Source organism: Marmota marmota, unplaced genomic scaffold, assembly GCF_001458135.2.
Source record: "Marmota marmota marmota unplaced genomic scaffold, marMar, whole genome shotgun sequence".
NCBI lineage: Eukaryota > Metazoa > Chordata > Mammalia > Rodentia > Sciuridae > Marmota > Marmota marmota.
In genome coordinates, this window is record NW_026000093.1 from 10,652,429 (window position 1) to 10,678,603 (window position 26,175).

Below are 26,175 nucleotides of genomic sequence, written 5' to 3' on the forward strand. Positions count from 1 at the left end.
CTTCTTCTCCTTCTTCTTCTTCTTCTTCTTCTTCTTCTTCTTCTTTTCCCTAGAGACAGGGTCTCACTAAGTTGCTTAGGGCCTCTCTAAGTTGTGAGGCTGGCTTTGAACTTGCGAATCTCCTGCCTCAGCCTCCTGAGCCACTGGATTACAAGTGTACACCACCACCATGCCCAGCTATTTATTGCTTTTCCCATACAAGGATTAAACTTCATTGCAGTTCAAATGCTAAATCTCTTTTTATATGCAAATTCTGGATTATTTTAAAATATCCATGTATTTCTTTGCAGTTTCAGAATTCAACGCTATAACAGGCTGCTCTTTAGAACACACTGACCTAATTAAGAGGGTCTGTAACTCTTAGCCACTTTCCACAGATGGCAGTGTATGCAGAAAAACCCATTCCTGGTCTCCTATGAGTAGCAGAGTGTGCAGGCAGGGTTACAGAGGAAGCTCCGCATGGCTGTCCGTCAAAGGATTACAGAAGCCTTGCGTGGTCCCTTGGTGAGGCTTGAACTATGTGTCAAGGACCTATGTGGATCTATCTCTGCCAAAACAGCACCATTTGAAACCTCAGGATCCCTTGCTACTTTTCAAGGGACCAGTGGACGGTTCTCAACTCCCAGCAAACACGGAAAAAGGAGTCACTTACTTGAAGGGGTGAAGATGGCTCTTCAATTTCTCTTGTCTTTTTACACCTTTTTCTTTATTGTAATAGCTGCAGGCCAGAGGGTTACAAAATGAGTCTTCATAACCTTGCATTTGATCAAAGAGTTTATTTTTTTTTTAAAGCAACATAGACGGCAGGCAATTACTCTGTTGTCACTATTGTGGTTTGTTAGGACTTTAAAAAAAAATCTTTTGCTTAAAATTCATGGCATACTTGACTTAAATAGGTGAGGTCATAATACTTTATGTTAATGCATTCATACGAAGCTTGGTGTTGGGAAAAGAGAAATGAGCCTCCTGCTCACCACTCTAGCTGTGTAAAAATGGGTGTAGAAAGCAGACCAAGGGATGGGCACATGCTCACCTCTGCTTACTGCAGCTACATTCCTCAGGCTTTCTTCTCTTTAGGTGTCCCCTCACTTCTCTCAAATTCTTAATTTTATCTTGCAGAACTTCAATCTGGAAAAATGTATTCAAATCATTACATTTTAACATCAGGATCTTTCTTTTTTTCTGCCCCCACCCTTTCTCTCTCTCTCTCTCTTTTTTTTTTGTACCAGGGTTTGAACTCAGGGGTGCTTAACCACTGAGCCACACCCCCCTGCCCTTTTTATTTTTTGTTTAGAGACAGGATCTCCCTAAGTTGCTGAGGCTGGCTTTGAACTTATTATCTTCCCACCTTAGCCTCTTGGGCTGCTGGGATTGCAGATGTGTGCAACCGTTCCTGGCAACCTCAGGATTTTCTTTCCAAAATACTTTTTCTTTTCATCCTGTTTACTGTGTTCCCTAGTTATAACTATTCAAGATGGCAATTAATTTAAAAACAAACAAGGCATAGAATACATCTATCTCTGTATTCCAGCTGAAGTGTAATGGATAAACATTAACAGGTGCTGCTTTTATTACTGAATCCTTTTGTTGAACAGATGGTCAAAATATCATTGAGTCAATCCACATTCTCTTCTCACACCCTGTTTTGTTTTCAGCAGGACTATCACTAAACCCACAGGAGAATTATAAATACTTTGACCAGTTTTCTATTTTTCATGGAATTATAAAAAAAGGTGATGCATACAGTGGTTATGTCCCATCCTGCCAGATTCTGGCAAACTGAATCTGTCTATATTTTATTTACTTTTCTGGTAAGGGGATGGAACTCAGGGGTCCTTGACCACTGAGCTATATCTCCAGATCTTCTTTTAAATTTTTACATTTTGAGATAGTCTCTTTACGTTGCCCAGGCTAGCCTTGACCTGGCAATATTCCTGCCTCAGCCTCTAAGATTATAGGCGTGCACCACCATGCATGATCTGGACTTGGAATAACCTTACAAGGACATCATGCTGACCTCTTTATCAATGTATGCCTTATGATCCTTCCAGGCTCTGGCTGACTGATACAGTTCTCTCTCACAATGGATTGTATCATTTGGAAGAATAAAACACCTGCAAAAACCGATAACAACAACAAAAATAAAAACTTGAGAAATAAGTTTATATTCTAATATTAAAAAACACAAGGGATAGATAGCAAAGAGAACTTATTATCCTCAAAACCCTTTACTAGTAGGTAGAAGCAGCGAGATTGGAGCTGATCCCTAGACAAGGGTAAATGAGAATGTGTCCCCGGCTACTGTTCCGGCAAAGGAGAGTGTCACCTCTCTGTGACTAAGATCATCCTTGAGATCACCTGGGGAGGCAGCTTGCATTATGAACCCATGAATTGTTTCCACCCTAAATCCAAGCTTTGAAAGCCTGAGCAAATGCACATAGAAAAGTAAAGGAGGTATCCACAACCATAATGCAGATGGCTTATTTGAAGAAATGCAGAATTAAAATGGGAATAATCATTCTGTTTCATTCATTTGTCTAAAAAGAGCTTGTCTTAAGTACTCTGTCAAGTTTCCCCCCTCACCCCACCCCGCCCGCCCCGCCCTAGTACTAGGGACTCCTTGTTCCTCCATTAACTTTGAAGCAAAGAAAAAGTGTTAGGGAGAGAGAGAAAGTAGGTGGGATATGGGTCAATCTCTGCTGTCAGAGAAACAAACCCTGGCCTAAATCTCTTAGCGTGTAATTCTAACAACTACAAGTGCCTGGAGACCAGTCCCAGAGATAAAAACCGTGGCAGAACTCACAGTACCCCATGTTCCCAAAGTGATGACATTAGAAAAAAAACAAATGTCTTGCTAATAATGTCAGAAAGAAAACATTTCTTTATCAAGAGAGTAAGTTGATCTGGGGAGGAACCAAAGGCCACGTGAGTCCTTGAAAGCCACAGGGGAGTCATTTCGCTTGCCTGTCTGCTAGACTTCGAGGATTTCTCTGCTTTTATGATCTGAGTCAGGTCAGGCGTTTTCTGCAACTTACACCCATCCCCAAACGACACCAGTTTTCTAGAGCTTCTTTGTGATCCCTGTGTTTTGTTTCTGAGGCTGTGACTTTACAATGCTCTAAGGGACAGTGACCATGCATGTGGAAGAGCCTCTACCAGCTCCTATAACCATTTCCATCTGCTTCTTGCTGCCTACTAAAGAGTAAGTGCTTAGGGGCAGGAACCCCAGGCCTGCTAAGTCAAGATGTGCAGAATCACCCTGGCTGGATTCCCAGTTGATTAGCGTTAATGAGAAATTGAACACAAAGCACACCCCTTGTGGCTTCCTTAACCCCCCAGGTGTCCTGGAGGCCAGGCCTTGGCCTGCCTCTCCAAAGCCAAGTTGATACTACCTTTTACAAAGTGCGAGCGGTGATGATCTGGGGCAGGGGGCCACTTTGATCTGAAACCTAGAGAACACCAAAACCTTCTTACTTGTGTGTCACACGGACGGTGGTTGGTAGGCCCACGGCATTGCTGCTGTCTGCCAGCAGTTCATCCCCGTTGCCACCGCCGGCAGCCTGGCGACCTCCCAACCCCATGTGGCCTTCATCGTGACGCTTGGCAATGCTCCTTGGCTGCAACACTTGCAATTCTTCCTCTTCCAGATTTATGTCATATATTTCTCCTTCAAATTCAACAGACAAGGAGCGTGTCTGCCGGGTATGGACAAATCGGGGCTTGTACTCTGCAAATGAGGGAAGTGAGGTTAATATGGATGATCTGATGCAGTTTAGGAAGGAAGAAAATGATCACCAGCACTGTGAGGGCCTTGGAGAGGGACAAGGAGTTCAGGCTGCTCTGCTCTGGGGCATCGCGGGGCTCTGGCAATGCCACCTCATGGTCATCTCATGGGAGTCTCAACTGAGGGGACGAACCTAGGTGATCTCCAAGGTTCTTTCCACTGATGGCAGGTTGTGCACTTTTACACTTAGTTCTCAACATGAACCACTAAGACGTTTGGATAAAACTATATTTCCAATTACGGTATTCATAATCCTTAGCTGGGTGTGGTGGCGCACACCTGTAATCTGAGACTCAGGAGGCTGAGGCAGAGGATTGGAAGTTCAGGGCTGACTCAGCAACTTAGAGAGACCCTGACTCAACATAAAAAAATAAAAAGGAATAGTGCTGTAGCTAGTGGTAAAGTCCCCCTGGATTCAATCCCCAGTTACCCTCACCCCAAATATGTACTGAGCTTTTGCTATGTTTTGTAGACCTTTTATTTATCTTGAATCTATAATCCTTATTAAGATTGTCAAAACAAGCTCGTGGAGTTGGTGTTACCATCCTTATTTTATGAATGAGAGAACCGAAGCTTTGACCATCACATAGATTCTGCAAGGCAGTGGGAGTTAGGACTAGAACCTCTCAGGCTATGGTTTTACTATTACTTCGGGCTGCTTTTTTTACAAAAGCTGAATGTTCTAGATATCTTGTATTTGCACAAATAGGGAAAGATATGTTTAAAAAATAATTAAATTTTGCTTGTGTCAGCCAAGTGACTTTCCATATCTAGCAAATGGAGGGTAAGGCAAGGCAGAGGCCAGCATGTTTTCTGGTGACCATGGAATGTTACTAATTGCTCATTGGGTCCCACCCAGCTAAGAACTTTAATGTGCAAACATTGTCCCCTGTTTACCAGATGCACTTAGACTCTGTGGGTACACTCCTCTGGCCTTATCTCTCCAACCTGTTGCTAAAATAAAAAGAAGGGGGCAGATAGGACGAGGAATCAGAATCTCTATGCTCTAAGACAGCTCTTGTAGGACTTTGCCCTGTTCAGTTGAGTGGTGGGCCTTCATGATAGCGGGTCACGGGGCATGCCCACAAGTTCTACTATTGTAGAAAAAAAGAAAAAAACTCACTTCTGCTCTCAAACACACGATATTCCATGCAATTGAAACAGCTTGTGCCTGACGTGGAAAAATATGTGTGATCTCTAACTTTCTAAAGAGAAGGAATGACTCTGCTTCTAAGATAAACTTTTGTGATTCAGTTTTGTTCCCCAAGGAGAGTGTCAGGAGACCTTGTCCCCTGTTGGTTTTTAATTTCTTTTTTTTTTTTTTTTTTGGTGCTGGGGATTGGAAGAGGGCTTTCTATCCATCAGGCAAACCACTAAGCTACACCTCCAATTCTGATTTTGAATTTGATAGCATTATGCGAATGATTTGAGACTGGAATATTCCCTCAGGAAGAAGAAAAATCTTCTTAGCTTTTTGGGTTATGTATTCTTTTAAGAATTTGTTGAAAGTTAATCGACTTTGAGAAAAATATGCACATATATAAAGAATACACTCATGATTTTGGATGAATGATCTAGGGTTCATAACCCTAAAACCTCTCGTCCAAGATAAAAACATCATTTTAAGGGCATATATTTTTCTTATGAGTGACTGGATTTCCAGATCTTGGCCACAGAATTCATGTTTCTTATTTCCAAAGGAGTATAGAAAACACCACAGAAGTGAGCCACTTTTCACATTATTCCAATAGATGGCGCCAGACTCTCATTCTTCTACTGAAAGTGTGGGCCGGCTGGTTTTCATATTTATAATAATGATAGGTATCTCAAAGTGGCCTGATAATTTTTATAAATAGAATTCCAGGTCATACATTTCACACCAAATTCAACTAGTTTGACCCTGTCAGTTAACAATATCCAATAAGTTGACAAAATCTAAAAAAATATATATTTTGTCCCATAACAGATTAAAATATATGCCCTAAAAAAAAAAAAAAGGTGTTTATGCTTTTCCTCTGAAATGCATATGCATTGATGCCTTGGATTATTGTTTAAAGCAACTTAAGGCAGACAAATCAGGACATTAGCATGGAAGTAAAATAAAATGGACCTAAACCTTATACTTTACCCTTTGGAATAACCATTTTATAGTTTTTATTTGTACGTAAGTCTTGCTTTTGGTGTTTTTACTAAACCTATTTTCATTCTATGCTTACGTGGGAATATTTAGAGAGTGAAATTTCAATTTAATATTAGCTTTCTTATTTGAAACAGAACAATGATTTTCTTTTGGTCTGAGAACTGTGCATTGATAATATCTGAAATGTCGAAAGGGGAACTTTTATCTAAGACTGTGGCCTGCCATTGCGGTGGTCACAAACGTTTGTCTTACTTGGAGTCCCCTGGTTTCTCAGGAACTGCCTCTGACTCTTCCTCTGGCTTCTGCTGGCGCGGTAACCAGATTCCCTGCAACTGCACTCTTTGTCCTTATCATGGAAGCCTCGAGAGTAGAGGTTCCGCGTGCTCTGCCGGACGGTGAGCAGGTCACTGGGCCCTTTACACTTGTGAATTCGAAGCTTCCCAGATGTGTCCTCAATGCACTGCCATTTCTGCAAAAGCCAACGGGAGAGGAGTTGAGGATTCAGATCCAGGTGTTATTTATTAAGGACTGCAGCCTTAGGAGTGCGCCCACCCACCCTTTTAAAGAAGCACTGTCAATGCTGTGAGAATGAATGAAGAACGCCAAATTTTAAGTGACCCTGCAATAACTCCGTTCTAAGCTACACTTCTTTCATTATAGGCAAATACAGATGACGACGAAATCAATGCAAATCAGAACTACCCCAATGACACGAGAGCCAAAAACTGATATATGAATCCTCAGCATGCAGACTAAACAGTCTTGGAAGAAACACGTGAAAGCCCTTCCTTCACCAAGACCCAGGCACAGCTGTCAGGGCTGTTTTTCGCCAGACCCCTCTTGCTCTGGAAAAACAAACCTGGCTGCTTTGTTCTCTGGCCCTGAATTTCTAACACCAGACAGGGAAAGGTGGCACATGAGGAAGACAGAAATGGGTTTAATCAGAGAACATCCCAGGTGCTGGCAAACTGGCCAGGTTGCCTTTCATCTTATCTTACTACAAATCCTGCACACCCTGTGAGACGCTGCTAGGAGAAGTGGGTACACATGGGAACTTGCCCTTGGTTTCTACTTGGAGCTACTTATCAAGCCTGCTGCAGATGCTATAGGTTCATTTCTAAATAAGTATGGCACTGCTTCAGGGCTCAGTGTACCCAACACTTCCTGAGTAACTGGTTGAAAAAATAGCCCTTCACCCTCGGAGTGGGGGAGGTCATTTCATGGGATTCTCTACATTTAAAGACTTAAACTGGGCCTGGTGGGCATGCCTGTAATCCCAGTGGTTTAGGAGGCTGAGGCAGAAGGATCACAAGTTCAAATCCAGCCTCAACAACTTGGGGAGGCCCTATGCAACTCACCAAGACCTGTCCCCAAATAAAATATAAAAACAGATGTGGCTTAGTGGTTAAGCACCTCTGAGTTCAATCCCGGTGGCGGGGGGAAGGACTTAATAACTTCTTTTTACTTGTACCCCCACCCCTTCTCCTCCTTCATGTATTAACTTGGGAGTCAGGAAGAATACAACCTCAACTAGAAGTTGACCAAAGTTGGTGAAAGTACTGACAAATGGAGCATTATCAAACTTTTTATCTTTTCCCCCCTTTCTATTTATGAATATCACCTATGTGCCTCTATGTATTGATAACTTGAAATGCACATATTTCTAAATTGTGGCCAACACAATAATATCTACAAAATTATGTGTTGTGCCACTTATATATTTCCAAATCTGTTAAATAATAAATATTTTTTAAAAGATTTCTTTCATGCACCATTTAAAATGATCTCCTATCTATCCCCTCATTGTGTCCATATCACATTGGGAGTAATATCTTAGTTGCAAAAAATATACTAATGCCAAGTTGAGATTGGCCAAGGGTCCCAGAAGGCTTTGGAAGCAGGTGAATGAAACCTGTACACAGAAGTATCATGATGAACTAGAGATCTAGAGTCACTCTCCATTTTCTGTTAAGGGAATTTACATTGAAGAAATGCAACTCCGGGCTGCTTTGATACTTCTACTGGACACTTCCCAGACACCAGATAGATATAGCTCATTCTATGATTTTGTTTTAGCCCTTTATACGCTTGCTGTTATTTGTTTGTTTCAAACCATTTTAAAGTATACTTTTATTTGTGGGTTGGCTAGAATGTATTATTTATTTATTTATTTAACTACCATGGATTAAACCCAGGGGTGCAGACCTTTTTATTTTTTATTTTCAGACAGGGTCTTGCTAAGTTACCTAGGGCCTCACTAAGTTGCTGAGGCTGGCTTTGAACTTGAAATCCTCTTGCCTCAGCGTCCCTAGTATCTGGGATTACAGGCATGCATCACCACATCCAACCTTGGCTAGAATGTCTTGAATGTTTAGCATCTTCTGTGAGAGAATCAAGGCAACCTATTAATCGACTCATGAAAAGGGAACAAACAAGAATAGTCTAAGGATTTAGAGAAGACTTAACTAAAAATAACGTGAAATTAACTTGATCAGGCCCAAGGGAGGTAGGTCACATGTGGAGTTCTCAAATTGGCTGGACCTTGGAATTTTCAGAAGCTCTCCAGGTGATTATTATGTGCAGTTGGGGTTAAGAGCCCCTGCTATACATTAGCAATTGGGTCCTCTTTGCATCTGGAGTCCATTGGGAAGGAAGGAGGGATATATTTCAGAATAGCTCAGATGCATGAGACTTTGAGGAGGACGTAGGTATCTACGGGTGCGGCTCGTGCAAAGAAAGGTGTGTCTAGAAATGTACTGATGTAATTGGGTCAGAAAATGACTCCAGTTGGATTATTAAATACAACCAGCGCATCAATCCTTCAGGACAAGTGCTCTACTTAAGAATAACCAGTTTTCCCCTTTCTCTCTCCACGGTTATTGACAGGTGACTTACACTTGGTGGAAAACTACATGTGACCTGTTGCCAGGTTCTGCTGGAGACCCTGGATTTCCAGGCCTGGGAGAGTGACCCTCACAGTTATGTCCAATTAGCTCCAGAAGATGCTGTGAAATTCTCAAAAAGTTTTCAGAAACTGAGAGACAACTACACTAAAAAATAGCTATATTCCATATAGGATTCTTGCTGGTGAAAAGTGTTGCAAAATAAATAACTTTTCATAGCTCCAAAAAATTGGGAATTAGTAGTGCTTGAAGGTATCTATATCTCTTAAATCCAAATGACTTGAGACTTCTCCATCTACCAGGTATCTACCTCTAGCATTTAAAAAGTAAGAGTTGATTACTTGATACCTCCAATAGCAAAAGAAGTGGCCAGTGCATTCAAACCCATAGGCAAATAGGTGCTTAAGAAGCACTCTACCTTCTATCTGAAAAATGGAACCAATTTTATTTTTGAATAAATAATGGTCTGTCTGTGGTTGCAAATGACACTGACTTTGGTATTATTATTATTATTATTATTATTATTATTATTATTATTTTGAGATAGATCATGCTTTATTGCCCAGGCTGGTTATGAATTCCTGGTTCAAGCTGTTTTCCCATCCTACTTTGCTAGTAGTTGAGACTACAGGAGTGCACCATTATTCCTGGCCAAATGTTAAATTTCTTTTTCAGTACTGGGGATTGAACCCAGGGGTGCTTAACTGCTGAATCACATCCTCAACCCTTTTTAGGAATATTTTTATTTAGAGACAAGTTCTCACTGAATTGCTTAGGGCTTCCCTAAGTTGCCAAGGCTGGCTTTGAACTTGTGATCCTCCAGCCTCGGCTCTCTAAGATGCTGGGATTACAGGCACCTTGCTTCAAGTATTAATTTTTATATCACACAATTATAGTAAATTCTTTTCTTTTTCTTTTCTTTCTTTCTGAATTGTCATCACCAAATCTATTTTAAAATTTGCTTTTTTAGTCGGGCATGGTGGTGTACACCTGTAATCCCAGTGTCTCGGAGGCTCACACAGGAGGATCGTGAGTTCAAAGTCATCCTCAGCAACTTAGTAAGGTCCTAAAGCAACTCAGTGAGACTCTGTATCTAAATAAAATATAAAAAGGGCTGGGGATGCAGTTCAGCGGTCAAGCACCCCTGGATTCAATCAATCCCCAGTACCAAAAAAAACCAAAAAACAAAACAAAAAACCTGCTTTTTTCTCATTGGCCCAGAAAAAATGATGGTGTAAGTAGATTCTTATGGAACCCAAAGACATAGGCAGAATTTTTAGCAACTTAGTGTATTTGGAATCTAACTTACATTTTCCCATTAGCCAAATTCCTGGTTGATTTCCTGTGAGGATAGAGATCAAGGGAAAGAGAGGTTTTTTTTTTTTTTTTCTGAAGAGGAATTTAACCACACTAGTTGTCTGGCAGTGTCTCTGGTGTGGATGAGGTATCACACAAAATCAAATACACATATATGTGTGTATTTGTGCACAGATGCACACACGTACATCCATATACACTCTAGGTATACATATTTTTACACACCTACCTGGGGTAAAGCAAGAGTCACTGACAAGTGTCAATTACTTTCTCTACCATGGACCCTCTGAAAGAGTTACAGACCCTATTAGATGAAGTAATTAGCTAGAGGCTTCGAAAATCTTCTTAGTGGCAAGCATACTAGGAATTTCAATGAAATATAATTACCACACATTTACCACAGTCATTTTAGTGTTCCATATCATGACACTTTTTATGACTGTGCAATAAAACCTTGAAATAGCTGCCACTAAAAATGGTGATTTTGCTGGGAGAGTTTATAGATGGAGGCAGAGAAAGGAAATTTTTGTAAAGAATTACTTCGAAACCAATGCTGCAAGCCATTTAAACAGTCAAAACAAGGAGAAGAGAAGATTTTGCCTTCAGATGAAAATCTGAGCCCAGGGGAGGCACCTGTTAATGGAACACGCAATCAGCCCCAGAAATGAGCTCTGCAGAAATTTAGCTGTCACACGGACTTGCTTTTTATCTACTCTCTTGAAGTTTATCAGTAAATCAGTTAATTGCCAGATCTGATTGTCTCTATCTTTACCCTCACTCTGCACATTCCTTTTCTGCTTCCTGGGAGTACATCATTTCAGTTCTTCTCCTACCTCTCTAATTTATCAGTTTGTACCAGTAATTTAGTACACACCAATTCCACAAATATTATGCACATCTAGTGTGGGCACAGTGCTGAATAAAAGAATTTAATTTATTTCTTCAGTTGTTATTTTATCTGAGTCTTTCCAACTTCACTGGAACCCAGAATAAAGAGCAAGGAACATGTCTCCTTAATTCTGAATAATTCCTGGAAGTCAGATCAAAACGGAACTCTTCTGTTAGGTAATTTTGTATTAGTGTTTTTGATTCATTGTATCTGCCTATGTATAAATCAGGAGGAATGGTTATTTTGGTACAAGGGTACATGCATAGAGAGTTTGATGAGAAATATATCAAAATAGATCAAACACCTTTCAAACAGTTTTGTTCATCATCATATTTATCATCAGAACCATCAAACTCTTACTTGATGCCAGGGTCTGGTCTGGAGCACTTTATATGAATTTATTCATTCTACTTACACAACTACCTTAAGTCATTTATTAGGACAGTGAATATCACCTGTATCCTGTCTTGGTCTTGGGAAGGGTATTTAATACCCATTTGGAGTGGCTTGAAGAAAAATTCTACACTTTCAAACCAGAAAGCCTGGATTTAAACAGAGCCCCCTCTATCACACGGCTCTGTGGCCCTCTGCAAGGCAGCTGTGAGAAGCCTGGGCAGAGCCCTGAGCATCACAGACTATCCACAGGAGGAAGCCAGCACATGGCAGGTGCTCTGGAACACAGCTGCTATTACTGTGATCCATTCCCTCACACTACTGTATTTATTACTCAAACAATTACAGCTAATGTAAACTTGATGAGAAGGAGCCATTTTTCAATAGAGATAAGTACTGGGTTGGGCATCTGAAGACCTCAAGTTGAACTGTCTTTTGCTGCTAACTCATGGCTTTGAGCACACTGCAGACTCTTTCTGTTCTTCCAGATTCCACACCTGGCAAAACAATACTTGCTTCTCCTGGCCTGGAGGGTAAGTCATGAGATGCAATTGTTAAGTGCTTTGGAGTTCTGAGGAGAAGATTCACTCCAGGAAACTGGACCAGACCTTTATAAATGTTTACCTAATTCCTGAACAGATCAGTATTTCCTGATGGTAAACTGTACCTCATAACTATTTAGAGGGGGAGGTTGTAGCTTTTATTTTATTTTATTTGAGAGGGGTCTTGCTATAATTCTTAGGCTGATACCAAACTCTTGGGCTCATACAAAACTTTCACCTTAGTCTCCCAAAAGCTGGGACTATAGGTGCATCCCTCTATGGCCAAAAAAGGCTGTGACTTTGTCACATACACACATGAACTAACATTTGTCACTCTTCTAGAGTCTATTTTCCCGAGTTTTAGCCTCAAATGGCCACAATATCTGTCATATAGAACAGTTTTCCAGGCACGGTGCTCAGCAGAATGTTAGATGATGGTACATCTCTGGTTACTTCTTCTACCTGAAGTAACAACTAGGCAATCATTGCAGTTTCTACACTTTGAATTTCATAGATTCCAGGTTGGTTAAGGATTTTTTAATATTCATATTTGGATCCACTTATGCCTGTTTTCATGAATAAGAAACAAAAAATTTGACTACAGCTTTTTCAAATGTAAACTGCAATGAACAAATAAATAAATAAGAGACAAAAAATGTAAACTGCAATGGAAGCTTAATGTGATGCACACACATGCACATATACACATACTGGTTCTCTGTTATTAGGTATCTTATATGGATTTGGGCATAATGCAGGTCAAATCACGGTAATCTGAAATGTAATAATGATACAGTAATTTTGACAATCTGATTTTGACAATTTGATTATCATCCTATAGACCAGTATCAACATCATGAAAAATAGTTCCCTGAATATGGACATGAATTTAAACTATTCTTACAGCAATGCTCTGTGGTAGGTATTATTATGTCCATTTTACAGCTGAACAAAGTGAGGCAGATGAAGTTAAGTAACTCACCATGGTCACATACCAAGAAAGTGGTGGACCCAGGGTGTAATCCCAAGGCCCCTTGAATGGTGCCTTCAAAAGCAGAATGATTTGGGGGAGGGGGTGGGTCTTCAGATGGGAGTCAGTGAGGGGAGAGCATTTTGGGAAGGCAGAAGTAGCAATTCACATGCAGATCAGAAACTGGGATGAGCACCTGACCAGAGCAGGCTGTTGGGAAGTGGTGGAAAAGAAGACAGGGTGTAAAGAGTTTGGGGCCACACGGTGTAGTTTTTGTGTCAAGTGCCTGTACTTACATTTGTTTCTGACTTGTCTGGAACCAAATGCACAAAAGCAAAAGATATAAGGAGATGCACAACTTTTCAGAGGTGTGCTTCAGTGGAGGTTGAGGCTAGAAGGCTGAGTGGTCTACACAGCCTGAGTACAGGTGGGAATTCAGTCGGAGGATGGCAGCAGGAGCTCAGTCCTTTGGGGTGTGCCCCCAGAATCCAGGGGTGTAGGGGATGCCTGGAGCCATGCTGTGCTTTTTAACCAGGGTTCAGGGAGTTTTTGGAAACAGGCTGTCAATTTCTGGTAAATTAACAATTCTAGCCAGATCTTACTAGTAAATATATATTACTAGTAATATATATTTACTTACTAGTAAATATAAATAAATATTTTAATTCATGCTCTGCAGGGGGTCATAAAGGGCCAGAGGCATATGGAGTGTGTGTGTAATATATATTTATATATATATTTTTTTCATTCATTCTGAGGAACATAGATCCTGGAGCTAAACTGGTTTCTACTCAACAAACGACATCCTAGTTTCCTTTACAATTCTACCAGCTTGCTTGATATCATCTCTGATTTGTTATCGACATAATAGTAGAAAGGCAAACTAACTGTCAAGATGCTGGAATTTAACAACTCAACAAAGGACATTTGCTCTATGAAAAACAAATCAAGGTTCTCTTTTTCCCATGAAATGGCAGAGAATACATTAAAAAAAAGTCCTTCCCAATTGAATGCCCAGGGAATTTCTCTTTTATGCAACTCTTATTTAAGGAGATGATGTCTATACCTAGAGGAAGAAAAAAGAAAAAAAATACCACCCAATAATACTCATTTGGCATTTATGGTTCTTAACCTGGGCTGTTCAGAGAAATAATCCCCAAGGACTTGAAATAGAGGGACTTGAAATAGAGCTGATACCTGCATCCCTACTCGCAAGGTTCTGACATAATCTACCTGAGGTGGACTTGAACATCAGCATTTTTTTTTTTTTTTTTTTTGCACCAGGGATTGAACCCAGGGGCATTTAACCATTGGGTCACATCCCTACCCTTTTTTAATATTTTATTTTGAGGCAGGGTTTCCCTAAATTAATTACAGCCTTGCTAAATCACTGAGGTGGGCTTTGAACTTGTGATTGACTCTCTTGCTTCAGCCTCCCAAGTGCTGGGATTACAGGAGTGATCCATTGCATCATTTCTAAAGATTCTGCTGTGCAGTCAGAGCTGAGAAACACACCCTAGGTGCTGTGAGTAGCTGTTACCATTAATAGCAAATGCCATTTGCAGTTTTGAAGGGAAAAAATCTACCATCTTAACTTAACTACCATCTTAACTTCTTGACTTGTTCAAGAAAAAATCTACCATCTTAACCTGTCAAAGAGATTGTATGTCACAGGTTAGAAACTACTCAATTTGAGGTGAAAAGATGCAGGTTAGCTTAAGTTTTCTGGACCAAAACTTCCTTATCAGGAAAATGATAACATTCAACTGGAAGATTGCTAAGACTCCTTCTAACTTTGACATTCTCTGATTCTAGGCCTGGGGTTTTTAACATTGTTAAAAAAAAAAAATACAGATGCCTTGGTCTTGCATTAAGACATTTAAAATCTGATTGGTTTGGGATGAGGTGGTGCATTACTGGTTTTCAAAAGCTCACTCAGGTGATTCCCATGTGTAGCCAGAATTGAGCATCATGGATCCATTCTCTGGTAAACAGAAGTCTTTTAAGACAAAAGTTGAGAATTGCACATGAACATGTACACGTGTGTGTACAGAAATGTGCTTGGGGGGTGGTGTAATGCCTAGCTGAGAGAATGGTGGGAATTCACATTTTGTCTTGGATTAATTCAGAAACATGGAAGTAGTGTAAATACATATGTCCATGTTGTCTTAATTAGTCTCTGCTGGTTGCTCTGTGCACATTGTCAAGGACTGATGCCAAGCGCTTGGGATTCCGGCCCATTTTAATTCCATGCTGGTTTCATAGAAATGAAAACAACAGGTAGGTCGGCCTGGAACAATAGCAATACCCGGCCTTCACACAGTGGAGAAAATAGATCTCAGTCTCACCTAGTCCTTTACATGTATGGTATTACTTAATCCTCATAAGAGCGAGGTTAATTTTCTCTATTTTAGAGATAGAAGACCTGCAACTCAGGAGAAATTGAAAGACTTGTTCAAGAAGATACTGTTAGAAAGTGGAGGTAACTGTTTTCCAACCCAAACCTTTTAACCTCCTATTCTTTCTTCCTTTATTTATTTACTCTGCTTTATACACACACACACCCCCTCTTGGCTCTGGTTGGGTAACCAGGCACAGGGGTGTAATGGGAGGGAGCCATACGCTCTCCCTGGGGATTAGGAGTAAAGGGGGCTAATGGTGCTGATTTTTTTCTGCTACACCCCATAGAGGGTCAAACCTAAAACTGTGCTGCCTTATCGTGTAGGCAATTACCTGGATAAGAGGAAGAAAGCAGGGCACAGGCCAGGTGTGACCCCCACATCAAGACAGTGGATTCCAAGCAAAGTGGCTTAGCCTTAGTTGTCACCTTGATCCTGGACAACAGAATCTCATTGTTCTAGACTCTGTTTTGTTGTTTCCTTTTAAGTCAGTGACATGGTCACCAAAAAGATCATTTCGGAAAGTAGTCAGAGCAAAGGGCCAGGAGATAAAATTCTATAGAACTCAATAAATTATGCGGTTTGATCCACAGATTTGGTAACTGCTTTGAAGAGGCTCAAGATTTTCAAGGCTCTCAGATTCCTTTTTTAAATTGTTTTATTTCTATTTGTAGACAGATACAATACCTTTATTTTATTTATTTATTTTTGTGTGGTGCTGAGGATCGAACCTAGTGCTTCACATGTGCTAGACAAGCATTGTATCACTGAGCCACAACCCCAGTCCAGTTCTCAGATTCCTGAGCTGTGATTTAGGCACCACCAGGAGGCCAGAAATGTGCTTCAGAGTCACCTGAATACTTCTTAAAGCACCACTGGGGACTCAGATTCAGTGGTGTGGGGTGCCAGGGAACTGGCATTTCTGAGATGCTCCCAGGGGGTGCTGATCTCACTGGCCTGGGGACAGACACTAGCAACTACAAGATTAGAACAACTATTCACTGAAGATTGAGGCAACCTAATAATCTTGCTAGGTCTTTATTTCTGCCCAAATTGAAAAATCCTGTAGAAAGGAATTACCTTCAGGGCAAAGCTTAATTCTTCATTCCACTAATTCAGGCACTTTTAAAGAAAGAGATGCTTGTAAATGTTCCTCCTATTCATGTGATGGAATCTAAGTTCAGACTAATTCACATAGAAATAAAACAGCATAGGAAATTTCCAGGGAGCCAGATATCAAAGAATTTCATGGGAGCAAAACAAGTTGAGACAAATATGAAAAAGTAAAATTAAAATTTTAATACAGTTAGCATTTAGCACATGAGTGCTGAGCTTATGCTCAAGTACCATCATCCAGTTAACGCTACGTTTGGCCTTTTAGGACATATATTAAAATTTCAGTACAAGCCATATGGAGAGATTTGCAAAATTGTATCCTGAAAGGTAGGGAGGCAGTGTACCTTATTCCCAAATGGCTATCGTACTCCCATTTAGAGGACTCAAAGAGGAATAAGATCACCAATTTGCATGAGATATATTTAACACTGAACATTTTCAACTCCTGAATAAAAGTAAATTAGTCTATTGAGGTTGGCTCATAAGAATCATAGAGCTACAAAACAATTCTGAAGCTTTATTCATAATAATACTTAGAGCTGCCATGAGAAAGATTTGAAGACTTCAAATTAAAATATAATGAATAGGTCTAAGCTCCTCCACTAAACACTTGAAATAAAGACTTCCTAGAAGAACTTGAAGGCCTGATTTTATTCCTTCCTTCGACAGTTCTCCCCCCCCCCCACCTTCTTATATTTCAAAGGGATCCTGTGTACAAAAAAAGCATAAGGAAATACAGAGGTAGGATCAAGTTGTTTATTTTGATCATCTACCTAATATGCTGGCTACCATATAATAATACCATAATGAATGAGGGCATTTTGATAATAGTCAGGCTGCCCATTCTGCTATCTTGAACTGGCATCGGCGAATTTTGTGAATACCTAGCGGTCAGAGAAACTTTAAAATCTCATCTAGGATTTGAACTTCTCTTTATCTATTTAATGTAGCTTACCTTGGAGGGCAGCAAGTGGCTTGAGTTTTTGAATCAGTAACTCCTCTTTGGATCTCAGCTTTGCCACTTACCATCTGCCCATTTGTGAGATGGGGATGAAATGACCTAACCTCACTCAAAGAGATCAGGATTAAATTTAGTGAATACAGATATAAAATCTGGTGTATTGTGCTTTTCATAAGATAAACAAAAATTTTAAAAATAAAATAAAAAATAAAAAAGTTCTTTTCCCTTTCCTCTGATTTTATTCTAAGTTGCTCTGATTTTAGCAGAAATTCAATCTGTCAACATGACACAGTATTTTCTTTTAGCTTGTATAGTTTTCCTTTTAGTTAGCACAGATTTCAATCAAGAGTTTTTAAAATTGCTAAGGTTTGTATATCTTCACTTTCTTTAGAAGTGGTATTAATTCATTGTGTAATATTTCTTTTTTTCTTATAATAGGTACTAACTTCACTAATATTTCTGTTAATGAAGATTTATCACAATGAAATATTTGATGTCAAAAAGTTTGTGAGTAAAGGTGGAAACAATGCACATACAGAAATGTGGTTTTGTTTTTCCTTTCTTGACCTTGGTCATAAATTCTATCCTCTGCTCTGTGTTCATGACATCTAACGTTAATTCAGGGAGGGAACACCCCATCATGTCTCTTAGGGTGCTACACTGTCAGAGGCTCAGCATCTACCCATGTCTTGACCTTGTGATCACTGTTTGATGACTCGTTAACAGGAACCCCAGGAACTTTTTTCTTGGTGGAAGCATTGTCTTTAGGCATAGAAATCTCTATCTGAGAGCACCATATTTTTTAACTGGAGGGAGCTCAAGTAGTGATGAGGAGGGCCAGTGTGAACCAGTAACACATGCCTGTCAGTGAAGAGGTGTGACAATGAACTTGCCCTCATGACCATAAGGAAATTTACATTTACACAAATGTACATTATTTGTAAGTTGAAAATCTTTTGAGTCAGTAATGGAGAGGAGCATAAATGATGGTGAAGAAGAATGGTGTCACTCACCTGCCCAGGCTGCTCACAGGCTGTCTGGTACCTGGCCTGTTGGCACAGTTCCTTGACTCGCTCATATTTAGGCAAGTGATTTGATTGTTGGATATTTTTGCCAGATTCTTCCTTCTTTCGTAGAAATTTGCTTTGACAGAAAGGGAAAAGTGAGAAGTGATCAGCATTACCTTCCTGAGTCCTGCCCATTCTTTTATTTTATTTTTTTCCCCCTGTTGCATGACTCTACATGCTTCAAATAGCAAGATGTAAATGTTAAAGCTCTGTCTATAGGATTTCAACATTTTCTGAGCCCTTGCCTTAATTTCGACACATTGGGCATTCTCAAGTTCTTCTTGCTAATAAATAATGACATAAATGCTTTTCTCTCTCCCAATTTATGTACAAAGAAAAACAAGGCAATAAGCATAACCAATCAAAAGGGGAACCCAAAGTGACTATGGAAATAATTATAATGGCTTAAATTTATATGTTTAAAGTGATGACAGGAATATAAGGAAAAGAAATAGAAGGTAGGGGACCAGACATGCCTTGGAGGCTATTAGAGAAGGACTTGGGAAGGCTGATTGAGAAAGTTGATTGGTCTGGTTAGAAACCAAGGTTGAGAAATGCAACAGTAAATCAGTACTGATGCAAAGGCTTTGGCCCCATCTCTCGATAATTTATTCTTTACAATTGTGATGCAGGAATAATTACTCCCCTGGCCAGGAGAGAATAAGCAGCAAAACCATTCAATCTTGCAACTAGGCTTGCAAAATCCACATGCTTAGTAAACCAAAATAGGAGGGAGAAAAAAAAAATAAAAGGAAGAAAGAAAATATCCATCAGGGAGAGCTGCCCACTAGGACTGGTTCCCAGAAGCACCCCAGGAACCAATAATTACCCTCTTTCCACTAGGAATGTATCTCGCCAAATTTTGGCCTTCTTGTTTGTTCGAAACCTGAAAGCAAAATAATAATATTTACTGCTGGCATCTGGATGTTTTTCCAAATGGATCTGTGCTAACAGTTTATTTAAAGAAACACCCCTCACTTCCTGTAGACCATGACTGCATCTCCATCCATGTGCTATTCACATGCAGCAGAGAAAGGCCCAGCTCGGGGCCATCTGCACGGGTAAAGCGTATTTTATCTTGGCTTTTCTCAGCTGTTGCCTGCCTCTGAGAGCCAGCCAGAGTCCCGGGTGCTTGGGGATGGCTGAGAGAAGGAATTCTGACGCACCTGTTTCCTGGCTTTTCTGGGTCTAGAAGTTTGAGGACAGATTTGCCGTCCACATCAGGAGGCGTGTCGAGCCCAGCAATATCCAGGATGGTAGGGGCCAGGTCGATGTTGAGGACAATCTGTGGGACTCTGCAAAGACACAGATGGTTAGGCTCAGCCCCAAAGCCAGTGGAGGGTGGCATCTAAGGCTGCTCTTTCCACAGCAGTGACTCACTGGTCTTCAACTCTTCTAGCCCCTCACCTTTGGTTTCCCAGGGGTAAGTGGTGGGATCTCTCCAGGGAGAGTAAGCAGCAATGGCACACAACAAGATTAATGGACTCTTGGTGGGGAGGAGGCTGGGCTGGAGAGAGTGCCCATACCCTTGGGCTCCAGCCACACTGCCAGACAAGATGTGGCCTGATTTTATCTTTTTGTGGGTTGTATACTTTCTTCTAAAACCTGACAGGTCCAGAACTCCTCTGTTGAACCAGGGCTTTAAAAATCCACATTCTCAGAAAGAACATACGACTTTCGGAGTTGAATCTAACCAAGGCTACCAAGGCTTTCCAACATACAGCTTTCTAACTATAGATGTGACAATTCCCAGGGTGTTGCTAATGATCATAAGAGACATAATAACATTCTTCAGAGAAATCCTTCTTACTCCCATCACCCTCTCCTCAGTGTGCACTGTGACGCACACAGGAGACACTTGGGTGAGATTTAGAAAATCTGGGTTATGTATCCTGTCGCCACCTCCAGCAGAACCAGGGACAGGATGTACATGCCTGTCTAGCTTATCCAATGGTATATCAGGGTCCAGGCTAGATGACAGGCATTTTGAAATATATTTCCATGCTTTTCTTTTAACCTTCATGTAATTCTTTTATGCACAAGATCTCATGTTATACAAAACATGGTATAAGACATGTGGAACCCATTTTATCATGGGAAAATAGAGATGGAAAGGGATGCAGTGACCAGCGAGTGGTGACAAGGTGACAGAAATAGAAATTAGCCACTTAAATCTTTCCTTTAAAAAGTAAATCTTGCTTTACAACATTTAATTTTTAAAAAATTCAGTAATTAAAAAAAATTTAGATGATGATGATGATGATGATGATGATGATGATGATGATTCTTGGTACTAGGGAATGAATCCAAGGGTACTTAACCAGTAAGCCACATCCCCAGCCCATTTTTATATTTTATTTAGATACAGAGTCTCACTGAGTTGCTTAGGTCCTCGATAAGTTGCTGAGGCTGGCTTTGAACTTGTGATCCTTCTGCCTCAACCTCCCCAGCTGCAGGGATTATAGGCGTGTGCCACCACACCTGGCAGAGATTTTGTTTTTTTGGTACTGAGGATTGAACTCAGTGCCTTGCACATGCTAGGCAGCATGCCAACACTGAACCACATCCCCCGCCCTCTTCTAATTAAAAAAAAAAATTAAAAACTGAGAGAATGGTATTGGTTGTTTTAAAAAAAAAAAAGCAGTGTATCTCTCTCTGATTCAGAGAAGGTAAAGATGACATCTGTTTCCCCAAATCACATTCTGTCTGTGTACACAGGCCAAAAAGATATGGATTCTGATCAATTTGAGAGAATTAATCATCGATAGTTATTTTTCTTTTCTGTTTAAACAGTACATGTTAGTTAATTTAACACATGGCAGTGGGTAAAGGTTTTCATCTTCTAAATTACCAACCTACATATAACCTTTTTTTGTTTTGAATGAAAGGAAACCAGACACTGAGATTAGTAATTGGATTATCTCAGATGTGCATGAGCTGAGGCAGCCGGATATTGCAGACAGAGAAATACATACCTTGATCCCGGTTCTATGCTTGGACCACGAATAAAGAAAGGCACGCGGATATCGAAGTCATATGGCATGGATTTCCCCTTGACTAGTCCAAACTGCCCAATATGGTAGCCATGGTCAGCGGTGTAAATGACATAAGTGTTATCCAGCTCCCCCGTCTCCACGAGCATGCCATACAGCTGCAACACAGCACAGGATGTGTCAGAACCCATCGTTGAGTCACAAGATGACATGATATGGTGTTGCCACAATTTACTCTGAATCTTTTTCATATATATATTTTTTTCCTTTGGTACCAGGGATTGAATTCAAGGGCACTCAACCACTGTGCCGCATCCCCAGACCTATTTTGTATTTTATTTAGAGACAGGGTCTCACTGAGTTGCTTAGCAGCCTCACACTTGCTGAGGCTCACTTTGAACTTGTGATCCTCCTTCCTCAGCCTCCCGCGTCTCTGGATTACAGGCAAGTGCCATTGTACCCAGCTTTCCATTATTTTTTTGAAAACAAGAATTCTACAATAAGACTGACAGACGTGAACATGAACCACGTTTTCTAATTGCTTACAATCCTGGAAGGGAAGGACCCAACGATACAGTTCAAGTGTCACTTTTCTGAAGGCAGGACGTTCTACTAACAGGTTTTGTTCATCTGTTTAGTAAAACAGCAGCAATGATGATAAAACATAAACGTAACAAGGCACAAAACAATCTCTACCGCCAAACTTTATAAATTTTACTTTGAAAATCCCCTGCTAAGGCAAATCTTAATTTCATTACTTTTTTTTAAATCTAACAACCAAGGGTTAAAAATAGACTGCCTGTCAGCCTGATCTAGGTAGATCCAGCCTTAGGTGTGTCTTATTTGATTTTAAAATTCAGGAAATTTCAAATGAAAATTTTTGTATTTCTGGTTTCTTTTTAAAAGTCAGAAAACTTGATAGTTTATGTTCATTTCTAAATGGTAAAAATTAGTTGGGGCTATGCATTGCTGCTTGCTTTCTATAGGGCACTTAATCCTAACCTCGCCACACTTCTCACCCATCCCTATTGCCTAGTTCTGGAACTGCGACAGTCATTTACGTTATTGGCTTAATTTCTGAGGGTATGGCCTGATTTATGATGCTTTGATTTTTCTCTCCTTGGTCACCAGCTCCTTAAGAACCAAACTAGAAAAACAGAACAGGGACAAGATAAAGGAGACATGAATAAGTCATCCAACACTCTCTCTTTTAATATGAGGCCAGAATCAGAAAGGAATGAACGGAATTGGCAAGAATGGATGTACCCAAAGGAAGTTAAACAGAAACTCATCCCTGTGCTTACCCTTTCCACAGAATCATCTACTGACATCAAAGTCTGAAGTCTTTTGCGCTGTAGAACATTTGTAAATTCCATGTGGATGGGCAGCATTGGTCCCGTGTATTGCATAATCCAGTGTTTATCCATATTTGGTGCATAATTATAACTAGGAGTTCTGAAAACATCCAGAGAGAAAACTTATCATACATTTTTTACTTAGTCATTTATGGAGATATCTTCAGTTAAAGGTTGTGAAATAATCATATTTAAGAAAGACAATCTAGACACAGTTGGAGTGTTTGCCTCTTTGCGTTTATAAGAAGATCTGAATCCTCACAACCCCCCTCCAAGAATTTACTCTCTGAGGGTATGAGGGTATATAAATTAAAATAGATGAAACCAAGATTGGCGGCTGAACAGGTTATTAGTGCAAGTTTTGGGGTTCATCCAATAAAATGTGTAAGAAACCCAACAACACGATTATGGTTATGTTACAAAGCTACAGATAAAACTCAGTAATACAGAAGGGAATGTTCTCAGGGTGATGTTAACTCATAAAAACTTTATTGCTAATTAGGCTATTAAATAGAGTTGCAAATGTTATGTGAAATGAAGATGAATCACAGCCTCAGTGCATTTTTCTCTTGAATTTCTTAAGAGCATTTTATTGATTACTTATATATCTCTATGAGTTTTTCTCATTCCTGATCTTGTGTATTAACACCATTAATTACACTTACTGGAATTATAGCCAAGACGATGTCTTCAACATACATGTTTACCATGAAAGCTATTCATTTCATAGACAAATCAGGAGGGATACAGGGCATGATTTTTATTAACCACAGGTAAGTAGGTCCTAGTGGTCTAGGATAGGTTAGTTCAAATCTATATTTAGTCTAACCCAGAGACCCAAGTGTTGTCGAATGTATTTCACTGGGGACCCAAAAAATATCTCACCTTCCTGTTGAAGTCCAAGTCCCTCAACCATTAGATACTACCACCTTGTGTTCCTGAAATGCAGACTCACACTACAGCAGTTCTTAAACTCAGAATTATTTATTTACACTTGAATTCTTTGCTAGACCATAACCCACTGGAACCTTCTCTTTAAACATTATTGGGTATATAGGGGTTGTGAGTATTGACCACGTGTTTGATATTGTGCAAAGCATTTTATATGCCATTAACTCATTCAGTTATCTCAGATGTCCTGGGAAAGAGGTTTATTATATCCATTGAACAGATGAGGAAACCAAGACTTAGCAAAGTTAAAGGACTTCTCCAGATTAACAGTTCATCAGGGGTCAAATCAGAACTGGATTCCAAAGCTCACTTGCTTAAAAAAAAAAAAAAGTCAAGTGAGGGTTGATTCCAAACCAGGACTTTACAAATAGCTAGTCTCAATGGGTAAGCAGCAGTCTATGTTGATGGAAAAATCTGATTAGCCCTCTTTGTTCTGGAGAAATGTCTATCAGTGAAAGATTGTTGATAAGAATTACTAAAGGGGACCCTGGGCCACTATTCATATTATAAAACTAGAGAAACAATCAGTCACTGTGTGCCCAGTGACTTCAGGAGACTGGCAGAGTACTCTCTTAATTCTGTGGTGCTGTGAATTTCCTCTGGGAAAAAAACATGGAGCTTCTGAGACACATGGTTGTACACTGGCACAATCCTGTGCACACCGAGCCATAGAAATGCACATTTTCTTCTGCTAGGGGATTTGCAAAACCTCCCTTTCCATAGGAGAAAATGCTCGTAGGAATTATTGACTTCCTGTTCCATAGTTACTCTGATGATCAGTATGGACACTGGTTACCTGAGCAGAAGGGCAACAGCATAAACACCAGTTAAACCCAGAGACATTGTATCTTAAAGTGTATAAGTTATGCTTAGAAGTGTAAGCCAACTTCCATCTACAAGGACGTGTTCCAGAGTGGGCAAGAGCATGTGGCTAGACATGCTCATTGTAAAAAGGGCTTCATTACCCCTTTCTTAAAAAGCTGTTTTGATCTCAAGTTCAAGGCCAGCCTGGACAACCTGGCAAGATCCTGTCTCAAAATTCAAAATAATAATAATAATAATAATAATAATAATAATAATAATAACAACAACAAAAATTATAAAGGGATGGGGGTGGAGCTCAAATGTAGAACATCCTTGGGTTCAATCTCCAATACCACCAAAAAAATAAAATAAAATAAAAAGGCTGTTTGGTGAAACAACTACATATACTTATTATTATTATTATTATTATTATTATTATTATTAAGGTGGACACATATCTTTATTTTATTTTTATGTGGTGCTGAGGATCGAACCCAGTGCCTCATGCATGCCAGGTGAGCACGCTACCATTTGAGCCACATCCCCAGCTCCACATATATATTATTTGACCAGGCCTAGATGAGGTCCTTAAGCTTCCTTCATGAACCAATAACAAATATACTTCATGTAAGTCTTTGGGTTGAAAAAATCCTATCGTAGTAAAATGCTTCAGGTCCACAGTAAAAATAAATAAAACAAAAATAAATAAATAAATGAAAACTCTTCAGGTAGCATCTGTCATTCTTTTAAAGAGAAACTTTTAATATAAAATTTCTTCTTGCCTACCATAGGTTCCTATTTTGGGGCCTGCAGAGGCTCCTCATATCCAGAACTAAGGCATGGTGGGAAGAGAAGAAGGTGAGGACTGGGGCTGTACTCCTCATCCCTGATGCAGCCTGTCCTGCTACAGACAGGGTTAGACCAAGAGATTGAGGAGCAGGAGAGAGGGACTTCCAGATCACCTCGCAAAGGGCTTTTCATCCCTGGGGGTTGTTTGAGGTTAGAGAAATAAAGCAACTTGGTCGTGAAAGGTCTCCTAACTATTTACTGATACGTGCCCTGAAAGAGAACACAGCTATAAAAGATTATCCAGGGTTTCTTTATCATAAACATCCCCCTCTTCTTGCCTTTGATGTTGGGGTTGGCTTAATTTAAAAATAAATCTAGTTACTTTCTTAAAACCACAAAACCTCAATGCAAATAGAAATTACAATAGGAAACTGACACACAGGCTCACTGTGGGCAAATTATATCTTCCACCAGTTACCTTGATGTGCTTGGCCTCGGTCCCATCTCCCTTCGAGGAAGAGGGAGGGTTGCAGCAAATTACAAGCCTCAAATTGGACTCTCGGATTTACAGAATGACATATGTTAAATCTGGCTTATATTAAAAGGGAGAGTTCAGGGTCTGCTGTCAAAGCTGTCCACCCCCCCACTCCTTTATTGTTCTTAATTTCTAGTTATGGGAGATGACCTCCAGTTCTGGGATGATATGGAGGGGGGTATCCCTGTGGGGCAGCACAGTGGGCGGTGGGGAGTTGGAAGCATTTGCCTTTTAAAGGAAGACAGACCGCCTCTGCTTCTCCCCCCC

At 40.1% G+C, this 26,175-nt stretch overlaps 1 protein-coding gene across 4 annotated transcripts in view; it reads right to left on the reverse strand.

The window, feature by feature from the left end:
• Nucleotides 1–26,175, reverse strand: part of Sulf1 (sulfatase 1) — a 175,169-nt gene that overhangs the window by 16,602 nt on the left and 132,392 nt on the right. For all 4 annotated transcript variants that reach the window (XM_048782937.1, XM_048782936.1, XM_015485814.2 and 1 more), the window contains 10 exons: nucleotides 22,779–22,929; nucleotides 21,457–21,632; nucleotides 19,648–19,776; nucleotides 19,311–19,367; nucleotides 18,428–18,557; nucleotides 6,177–6,393; nucleotides 3,475–3,727; nucleotides 2,018–2,114; nucleotides 1,034–1,128; nucleotides 653–718 (listed from right to left, as the gene is read on the reverse strand). In XM_048782937.1, coding sequence (XP_048638894.1) covers nucleotides 653–718; nucleotides 1,034–1,128; nucleotides 2,018–2,114; nucleotides 3,475–3,727; nucleotides 6,177–6,393; nucleotides 18,428–18,557; nucleotides 19,311–19,367; nucleotides 19,648–19,776; nucleotides 21,457–21,632; nucleotides 22,779–22,929 — 1,371 coding nt within the window. The remainder of the gene's footprint in view (nucleotides 1–652; nucleotides 719–1,033; nucleotides 1,129–2,017; nucleotides 2,115–3,474; nucleotides 3,728–6,176; nucleotides 6,394–18,427; nucleotides 18,558–19,310; nucleotides 19,368–19,647; nucleotides 19,777–21,456; nucleotides 21,633–22,778; nucleotides 22,930–26,175) is intronic.